The sequence below is a fragment of the Grammomys surdaster genome, unplaced genomic scaffold (assembly GCF_004785775.1).
Source record: "Grammomys surdaster isolate TR1022 unplaced genomic scaffold, NIH_TR_1.0 185, whole genome shotgun sequence".
Classification (NCBI taxonomy): Eukaryota; Metazoa; Chordata; class Mammalia; order Rodentia; family Muridae; genus Grammomys; species Grammomys surdaster.
Window position 1 is genome coordinate 1,967,795 of NW_021604630.1, and position 10,142 is coordinate 1,977,936.

The 10,142-nt window shown below is 47.3% G+C and overlaps 2 protein-coding genes across 5 annotated transcripts in view; both read right to left on the reverse strand.

The window, feature by feature from the left end:
- The window catches only part of Htra4 (HtrA serine peptidase 4), a 14,538-nt gene extending 11,081 nt beyond the window's left edge, over positions 1 to 3,457 (reverse strand). Inside the window, exons 1-3 of the mRNA XM_028768240.1 lie at positions 2,974 to 3,457; positions 2,457 to 2,556; positions 1,501 to 1,705 (exon numbers count right to left, since the gene is read on the reverse strand). Of these exons, the coding sequence (XP_028624073.1) occupies positions 1,501 to 1,705; positions 2,457 to 2,556; positions 2,974 to 3,457 (789 nt within the window). The remainder of the gene's footprint in view (positions 1 to 1,500; positions 1,706 to 2,456; positions 2,557 to 2,973) is intronic.
- Positions 3,458 to 5,608: 2,151 nt separating this feature from the next.
- Positions 5,609 to 10,142, reverse strand: part of Plekha2 (pleckstrin homology domain containing A2) — a 63,216-nt gene continuing 58,682 nt past the window's right edge. For all 4 annotated transcript variants that reach the window (XM_028768138.1, XM_028768135.1, XM_028768136.1 and 1 more), the window contains exons 11-12: positions 8,282 to 8,359; positions 5,609 to 7,753 (exon numbers count right to left, since the gene is read on the reverse strand). In XM_028768138.1, coding sequence (XP_028623971.1) covers positions 7,391 to 7,753; positions 8,282 to 8,359 — 441 coding nt within the window. In that variant the 3' untranslated portion in view covers positions 5,609 to 7,390. The remainder of the gene's footprint in view (positions 7,754 to 8,281; positions 8,360 to 10,142) is intronic.

Below are 10,142 nucleotides of genomic sequence, written 5' to 3' on the forward strand. Positions count from 1 at the left end.
TGGGGAGGGGGAGGGGGAGAGGGAGAGGGAGAGGGAGAGGGAGAGGGAGAGGGAGGGAAAGAGGGAGAGAGAGGGAGGGGGGGAGAGAGAGAGAAAGAGAGAGAGAGAGAGAGAGAGAGAGAGAGAGAGAATATCTTTGGGAGAGGGGACACAGAGACCCTGGTACAGGCTCACATGAGAAAGTACATGAATATCAAGAATGGAGTGAGAGGAAACCTGAAGAATTAGTTTCTGGATTCAAGGATCCCTCTCTGCAACAGGTCAGCTCCATCACAGAGCAGCCGTGGCTGGAGGAGGATGTGATCCAACCCGACTCTGTAACCCATGCCAGAAGTGCTAACAATCAAGCATTGTTCCCAAAGGAAGGAGTATGAGGCTACAGGGTCTCCTTTCCTCTAAACCAGTGGTTCTTAATCTTACTAATGCTGTGACTCTTTAATACAGTTCCTCATGTTGTGGTGACCCCCAGCCATAAATTATTTTCATTACTACTTCATAACTGTAATTTTTCTACAGTTATGAATCATAATGTAAATATCTGATTGATATGGAGAATATCAAACAACCCCTTTTGGGGTTGTTTGACCAAAAGGGGTCATGACCCACAGTTTGAGAACCACTGCTGTATACAGAGTCCTGTTGGTAACCCAAGCTAGAGGAGCCCTGACTTTACAACGCTGTATCCCCACCACCCCTTTCCATGAGGATGAGCTTGTCCTTCCATCTCTGTCCTCACTTAGGGCTCGCCTATCCATTCCAACTAAGTCACTCGTCCTGCCTAGGGATGGGGGCCAGAGGAAAGTGGGAGAAGCTATGGGAGGAGAACCCGGGGGCTGTACCACTGCAACTTTGGGAATTGAGTTCTTCATTTACTGAGGAGAGATTGGAATCACAACAGGTAGGGGCAGAAGTGAAGAGGGAGGTGTTTGAGGGAATGTGAGGGTCAGTAATACTCTAGATTTTAATCTCTGCATCACTTATCACTGTGAAGAAGAAGAAGAAGAAGAAGAAGAAGAAGAAGAAGAAGAAGAAGAAGAAGAAGAAGAGGAGGAGGAGGAAGGTGAGGGTCAGTAATACTCTAGATTTTAATCTCTGTATCACTTATCACTGTGAAGAAGAAGAAGAAGAAGAGGAGGAGGAGGAGGAGGAGGAGGAGGAAGAAGAAGAAGAAGAAGAAGAAGAAGAAGAAGAAGAAGGAGAAGAAGAAGAAGAAGAAGAAGAGGAGGAGAGGAGGAGGAAGAGGAGACAGAGACTGAGAAGAAGAAGAAAAAGAGGAGGAGGAAAAAGAGGAGGAGGAAGAGGAGGAGGAGGAAGAAGAAGAGGAGGACGAGGAGGAGGAGGAGGAGGAGGAGGAGGAGGCCGCCGCTGCCTGGGAGTGGAATGCAGGCATGCACCCTACATACAAAGAAAAGTCGTGGTGAAGAAGTACAAAAGAATTCCAGCAAATGAACTGTGAAATCCCCAAATGTGAACACTGACTCAGCTCTCTCAGGTACTCACATTTGGCTCAATCTTAATCAGTGCAAGGTCCAGTTTATGGTCGATGTCTTTGACAGTGGCTTCATACTGGGCCCCGCTCTGGAGCTCGACCTGGATCTTCTGCTGGTTGGTGAGGACGTGGGCATTGGTGACAATGAGCCCATCCTCAGACACTATGAACCCGGAGCCGCTGGACGAAGGGATTTCCTGGTTCGTGAGAGGTGATCTGTTCCGGAAGAAGATAGTAGTGTGAGCAGAGGGGCAGGAAAATCTGGGAATTCAGCCTTTGTTTGTGAGTCACAGGAAACCTCACATTTATCAGACATATTTCCAGGAGTTTTCTCGTGCATTTACTCTTGCCTTATCCACTTCCATGTTCTTTGTGAGCTGCCTGAAGCTCGACCTGGCCATCTTTTCCTAACACAGCTGAGATCTGGGTCCAGGACGCTGCTTCCTCCTTCAGACCAGTGTGGAAACCTGTGTGCCTGTCTGCTGCAAACAGGCCAAACCTGGTGCTAACCTTGTGTTCCCACTACTGCCACAGAGTCAAAATCTAGCTCTTAGTTTTCACTACCAACTGGCGTTGTGACATAGAGCAAACTAATTTTGCTCTCGATCTGGGGGTTTCCTTGATTGTGAGCGAGGGCTAAGGCTAAACAAGACCTCCAAACGCTCACTACTAGCTCCTACAATCAGCCTTTAGTTTTGCTTGTGGGATACCGGGGAGAAAGAAACAACAGCCACCAATATGCACAGCTGTAACTTCAATTTAGAAACCGGAATCCCTGTGTTTGGCTCTTGGCTCTTTAGCGAAATAACTCTTAGCAATTCAGGTCTTCTGCACGCTTCACGGAGTCTACTGCCCACCTACATCCCAGCCAACTCTTTGAACCTGTGTTTCCTCTCACAACGGGTTTTAATTGTCACATAATGCACAACCATCAGGTGAGGTAAATGGCCCTAGGTGTGACCTTTACCTGCGGAACAGCTGCAAGTGAACCACAGATGGCGCCACCTTCTCCACTACTGCGGCGATAAAGTTGTACTTTCTCCGGAGCCGCCCTGCTCTTGTGGTCCCTATGAATAAATGGTCCGTGACGAGTGCGTCCCTGGATCCAGGTGTCACATCTCAAAATTCCCCAGCATCTCCCCCGACCCTCTTTCTCTGCAGGTTCTCCAGACTAGGAGATGAAAGGACCCGCCCTGTCCTACCAGAGAGAAGAAAAGGAGAAAGGTAAGCCCTCCCCTGCCTCTCTCCTCCTCCCCTTCCACCCCCCCCCCACACGCCCCGTGGCAACTAGTAAAGAGACCACATTAACCAGGCAAGAACACCAGAAACAACCACAACAGGTTGAATCCCTGGAGCTGGCGAAGGAGGGCCAACTGAGTTCGCGAGCAAGCGAACTCATCTTCATCTTCGGGGACAAAAACAAAAACAAAAAAACAAAAATAAATAAAACTGAAAGTGTTCGGGGTGCACCGGCGCCCGCTCACCTGCATCCCCGCAGGCGCCCTTCTGCACCGGCACGGCCGGGAGCGCGCCCCGCTGGCGAGCGGCTCGGTTCTCCTTGCGGAGCGCGCACAGGCTGGGGTAAGTGCGCCCGTCGCTGCCGCACACCGCCGCGCCCTCCGCACCCTCCACGCAGCCGCAGGTACCCAGCCACGCGCTCCCCGACGGCTCCCGGGAGAACGGGGCGCCGCAGCGCAGCCCCGGGACGCACGGCCGGCCCCGCGCCCCGCCACACTCCTGGCCCTCGGCCGCGGCGCACACTTGGCAACAGCCGCAGCGATCGGGCACCGGCAAGGAGCCGGCCGAGCAGGTAGGAAGGGGCGGGCAGCGCGTGGGATCGCAGGCGTCCGGGCAGGGCAGCGAGACTCTGGACCTCCTGGCCTCGGCCCACGGAACAGGCACGGCCGGCAGCAGCAGCCACAGCAGGAGAAACAGTGCTCGCACAGCCCACAACCGCTGGAAGTTCATCTTGCTCCCGGACTTCGATTCTACTTTTCCAGTTCACCCTGGGCTCACAACAACTAAAATGAGGAGCGCTTTTTTCCCCTAGCCTGGATGCTGCCTCTGCCGGCCTCCAGACTTTATAAAGGGCAGGGTCGGGCTCATTTCTACACACACACACACACGCACACACACACACACACATGTATCACCCACCACCCATGTCATCCCAGGACAAGGGCCGCCCACCCCTAAGTCATGAAGGGAGGGTATACTTTAAAACCAGTCATGGGGTAAGGGAGAAACGTGACCACCCACCCACGGCCACGAGATCTGACCAGGAAAACACACAACCAGATTTCCTATTTCACATGTTTTTATTACAAAACAAGCAACCAAACAGTTTTAGAAAATGACGTTTGCTACATACCAATTAGGAGCTCATACAACGTAAGAAGCTGGAGTTTCCATGCACTGAGCTCAGTGCTTGCAGGAGGTGTTTCATAGCTCAAACACCGGCTCAAATGAGGCATGCCACACCTTCATAAACAGAGGGCCCAGCGGTCACACTGTGTGTTTTTGCCAAATATTCACTTGATTCAACACCTACCTGGTATAAGTAACTATAATTGACTCTGGCAGGCAATAACACACAGTGAGAACTTGGGGGACTGAGGAAAACAGATTTTAGAGGGGAAAAAAAAAGTTAAAACAAGCGACATGGGAAAGCCTAAAATGCTGCCGTTTGCTACCAGATGGCTATTTGGTTGACACTGAAAACAAGCATCAAGTCCACCGCTCAGTTACTGGTCTGCTGCTTACACACGGTCATTTTAGTCCTGAGGAGAGCACGGGGTAGAAAAGGAGAAACCAAACCAGTTTGCTTCCAGTAAACTAGGACGATGGACCTTAAATCTTCCATGGAAGGCCAGCACTCTACTTGTAAGTAGAACTGTCACTCTGCCGTTTTGACCAGAGGTCCCTCTCCAGTCTGTGGTCACTCATATCCTCAGCATGGGTCACAGAATGAAAAACACATGCTATCTTTGTTGATTATCACCTGACCCTAGGTAAGCAAGTCCATCAAACCTTTTAAGAGTAATGGATAGGACAGACTTCAGCTACGGAAAACAGTGCCTGCGAAACCTTATAGAAGGACCCAACTCCAGAGACACTTTTTATTCGACAAAGAAAATGCAGTACCTTTTATAATCCAGAAATCCCTTCGGATGTATCCACATTCTATGCTTAACCACAAACCCACACAGTATCACACCTTAGCCTCTGACAGAGGTCTATGGGATACATTGAAAACTAAAAGTGTATGCACCATCTTTGGCTCATATTAAAATACTGTCAAAGGCTGGATATTGTGGCACATGCTTATAATCCAAGCACTCAGGAGACTGAGGCAGGAGGATTACCAGTTCAAAGCCAGCCTGGACTACATAGCAAGATTCTATCAAAAACAAATTTAAAAGGTGTGTGGGGGGAGGAGATTTAAAAGGGGAAGATTTGTATAAAACTGGCCAGAAATACAGACAGAAGGGGAATTCTGAAATAAGAATTGAGAATTTAAATTTTTCTTGAGGCTTCACAAAGGCAATTATATTTTCTGGGCACCGATATTAACAGTGTTCTAACTTGGAAGTCTCATGTGTTGGCTGACTAGGGTCACTGAAACTCTGTACTTTCCCTTTGTTGACATAATATAAACTGCATTGTGTTTAATCTAACATGACCTCAAAATATGTACTGAAATCTATCTATCTCAAAATATGTCCTGAAACCTATCGACTTTCTGTAACAACCTGTTGATGCAGCAGGAATAACCAAGCAAACAGTTTCTAGAAGAGGGACAGACAGATTTTGGAATCTAAACGCCAAAAGATGACATCATTTCCATGAGCCAGGGCATGTTCAAGGCCCTCCAGGAGTTCCTGATTTATTTCCTCAGTTCCTCATCTCACATTGAGCAATTCTGTTGAGCAGCCAAAGAATTTTCTAAGGGAAGATTTTAAGCTGAAACCAGAGACAAAGGGCACTGACTTTTGAAGTAGGTTGTAACCTTACCCACTCATAAATAAATAATCCCAAACCCTGAAAATCAAAACACACAAAAGTGGTTTTTAGGGGTGGGAGACACACGAAAGATCATGAACAGAAAGAGAAAGAAGCCCAGTGGTTTTTGGTTTTGTATTTTTTTATATCAGGACACAAGGCCAGACTTAAAGTGGGGGACAACTCCCACACAGAAAGTCCAGGAGTCTTGAGTGTGGCACCAGATTCAGGGTCACAGTCACACTAGAAAGAACATGCTTCCTTTATGCCTGTTTTTGCTTTTGCATTAACTATGGACACAGAGTGCTAACTAGCTTAAATAAAAATATCTCCTAGTCTCTTCTTAGAGCTACAAATTTCTAGTTAAAAATAGGATTAATTTACCTAGTAGATAAAAGTCACACAGATAGGAATGAGCCATGTCTTCTCTCCCTGTAGGAAATGGCCATAATTTTCTGGTAGCACAGTTCATTGAAGGCTGATAGAAATGCCCCCAAAGCCACTGGAAATAGTATCTTGCCCAGTGGGGAAAAAAAACACACCCTAAATTTTGGGTGGAAATCTAATCTTCTAAACTCTTCTAGAACCTAGGAAATTCCTAGCCAATAATTCATCCTCTGATTCAATTTCTTTATTCCTAGTTTCTATTCTGTAAAAAATGTAAGTATTGGGGGGAAAAAATCCTGTTTGAGTCTCTTCACTAGTGAGTGCATAGGCTCTTATCAGATGCTGAGGTTCCACTTGGTGTGTGCATGGCTTCACTTAACAGGCAAGGCAGTAAAACAGAGCAAGTGGGTCAGCGGGCTGCATAATATACAAGCACTTAGCGTTAGACAGAAGTGGGCCCATTCTAAAAGAGCTGTAACACAGGGATTCCAGATTCACTGTGTCAAAGAAGAGCCATTCTCCTGTCTGGAAAACATGGATCGAAGAAGCTTACAGCAATAAACCACCATCCATCTCTTCTCTGTCGCTGCTTTATATTAATCTAAGCCTCTGAGATAGAGATGGTCCTAACATGAATATTTGTGCTCTCTCTCTCTCTCTCTCTCTCTCTCTCTCTCACACACACACACACACACACACACACACACGCACACACACACAATCTACACTTAACCATCACACACACACACCACAGTTTCAAGGGAAGCATCTGTTCTGGTCTCTGCAATCATAACATTTAACCCTGAAAACCCCATCCTCAGGGCCAGAAAACAGACTGGTGGCTCTGTCACTCAGGTCTATGGCATTTGGGGTCATGGAGCATCAAGAGGATGTCATGACTCCCACAAGTGGCTATAGCAGTTTCATTAGCCCTCATGACTCACAAGAGGTCCTGTCTGCTCCCCTGGGAGGTGTCCTGAAAGAACTGCCCAGGGTAGATATCCCACAATTCACCTTTCACTCCCCAGATTCTTAACGACAGCCCTCAGATGGATCCCAGTTGAACTGTGCAACATGAATCTCACTCGATGGCTTTTAGTCTGGATGCTAACTGTCTGCCTGATCCCCAGACTTCAGCCAATAAACAGGAGTAGATGAAAGCAGCCTGAGATCCTATACACAGACTGGAAGCAAAACCGAGACTATAAAAGAAATACAAGAGGAACACGCTTATGGGTGAAACTGGACTCTAGCCTCCTCTAGACAAGAAATATGAAAACAAACCCCTCACTAGGAAACCTGGGGAAAAGGGGGCATTCAAGAGGCAATGGAATATGCCCATGGGTCTAACCTAATAACTTTCCCCAATTAAATAAACTGTGTCAATAATTGCAAAACCAACGCCAGCTAGATAAGCCCCTCCACTGTGAATGCCATTAGCCTCTGTCCTCTACCATGGCAGAGAAAATGAGTCCCAGCCCCCATCTCTCCTGCACACAATGGCACCATATATCACACATCAGAGGTTCGTATGTTTTCGTCATCAAGGTTGAATACAAATGGCTTCTCCTTGGGGTGCTGGGGCTCCGACCTGTGCCTGACTCGAGAACTTGCCAGCAGCCCTGTAGCTGTGCTCTCCCCAGGGTTAGGCATGAATAAAGAATCCTCTGAAGCATTCTCGGCTGACAATAGCTTTTCCTCAGCCTGGGGGACAGGTGTCCAGGGTTGCCAGGTGGAGGCCATGGAGGGGGCCTTACAGAGAGCTCGTTTTTCTTCCGCTGGTGGCCGCCTCCTTGACAAAATGGAGTTAGGCCCGCTTGTAAGGCTGGAACTTCCAGGTCGAGTCAAAGAAATGGATCTTGAAAAGGACGGTTCCTAAACGCAGACAGAGAAGGGAAAGGCTAAGGAATTTTCCTTACAATGTTTGTCTCAAAGTCTCAAGTACCCCAGGATAGCCAATTCAAACATGGACACTGGCTGCAGATTCAAGTGAGTGTATGGAAGCCAAGGACACTTTTAGTCCCAGTTTGCCAGGAGGATAAGGCAGGAGGATGGCTTGAGGTAGTCTGGACCACACAGCAAGATCCCTATTGTAAAAATAAATACATAAATTTTTAAAAGATACTAAGCAGAATTCATTCCCCATGTTTGCGGGGTTCTGCCTGACGCTGGACTTGTAGGGACACATCAGAAACTTCACATCCCTGTCCAGCCCGACTTCATGTCCACTAACAAACCAAAAAAGAGGGGGTGGGAAATGTACCCAAGTTAGCGGAGAGAGAAAAACAAGTGACCCAGCATTCACAGCCGGGCTGCGTGCCTATATAACCAAATAAAACATGTCCCATCCGAAGATAATTTATCTTTAAGCTGACGCCGCAGCACAGAAAGGAAGTGACTTACCCTAGGGTGGCACTTCAGGGCCTGGACAGCTGCTCCAATCCCCTTGATCCAGCTGTGCATGTCTTCAGGGCTGTCCGCCTGCAAAACATCCACAACACAAACACACATTTTTGGCACGTGACTTCAGCTTCCAAGTCTTGGACTCAAGTTCATAAAATCACATCAGAGTTCAAAAGGACCTTGGAAGCTATGTAGTCCTGTGCCTTGCAGACTTTTGAGGACATTTTTTCCCCCTGCAAGCTCATTCTTCACTCCTAATAACTAAAACTGCTCAGAGTTAAGCTGCCCTGAAGATGGACAGGGGTATAAACTAGGGAACAGCCTAGTTTTCCATCTTCTCACTGAACCCATCACCCCATCTGAAAAACAACCCAGAATCTCCAGACTCCTAGGAAACTGAGACTCAGAATGCCACAGCTACAGGTTCGAGGTTGGTCTAGACTCCACCCGCCTTGTCTCTCCCATAATTGTCTGAACAGCCGACTCCAGCTTTAAATTCTACGAAAGCAAACTCCCTCTGCAGACCCTCCAAAGCATACACAACCATGTGTACATCTCCCTTCTCAAAGCACAAGCTACTTGGGTCTGCCCTGAAATTTCACCCTTGAAGTGAGGACTAAGCAAAAAACACCATAGCAGAACTCAGTGAAGCATTTTCCCTAGAAATAACCACTTAACCCCAGAAGGGGGCAGCAGCTTCTCCATGAAAAGAAAAGACAGAGGCAGCCTGGCTCCTGCAAGCAGAGTCTCTGGGCGCCTCCCAGCTGTTGGAAGGAAGAATGCAAGTGAACTCAGTTACAGAGGGAAACCAGACTGAGCTCCTTCCCTTGACTGTCCATCTGAGCACAAAGCATTTGTGTGTGTGTGTGTGTGTGTGTGTGTGTGTGTGTGTGTGTGTGTGTGTTTGCCTGTGCATGTGCGTGTGCGCACGCATGTGCTGTTGCAGGCAACTGTGCTTTTTCCATACCCCAAACCCACTCCTCTTTGAAGTCTACCAGGATGAAACAGGACCACTTTGGTTTTCGTTGGGATTTCGTGTTTCTCTCTCAAGCTTGCATTACTATCCCTTCCCATCATCTCCAGAGCCCCCTCAGTTATCTGTGTGCTGCACATACCAACAAAGGCATGAAAGTCAAAAAGGATAACAAGGGCCCGTGGTACATGCCTCTCACACGGGCCATTTATTCATGCTTGTGCTAACTCATTCATGCTTGCTCTCCCCTTGATTCTTTCTGGTTACTTGGCAATCTAGTAGCTTTCCAAGACAAAGACAAATGCATTTCCTGGTCCAAAGAAGGCAGTAAGAATTAGGTATCCAAACTTTTCCTAAGATCAGGATAAGAGCTAGCATGTTCCCTAGACAGATCTAATAGAGAACTAGTTTACTAGCACCCAGGCCACTGGGCCATCTATGTAGTAGTAAGGTTGCTATTTTTACTATTCTATGGTTACAGGAAGCAAATAAACCTGAAATTCCACCATCATGGCAACACACATCTTTAATCTCAGCACTTGGGAGGCAGAGACAGGTGATGCTAGACCAGCCTTATCTATACACTGACTTCCAAGCTAGCCAGAGCTATGTAGTGGGACCACCTCCAAACAGAAGATATTTCACAGTTATGGATTTATTTAATGCCCTCCTCTTCTAATTTCATATAAATCTACCCCAAAGGATCACAGGCTGGGCTGGGACTCAGTGACAGAGGATTTGCCTAGCACATGCAAAGCTCTGGGTTCTAGATGTAGCAGCAAGCCAAAATTTAAAAAGGATCAAACAGTATAACATATAGAGTGGAGAAAGGGTTATTTTGAATTTACCCAAAAAAGAGAGAAAGAAAGAAAGAAAGAAAGAAAGAAA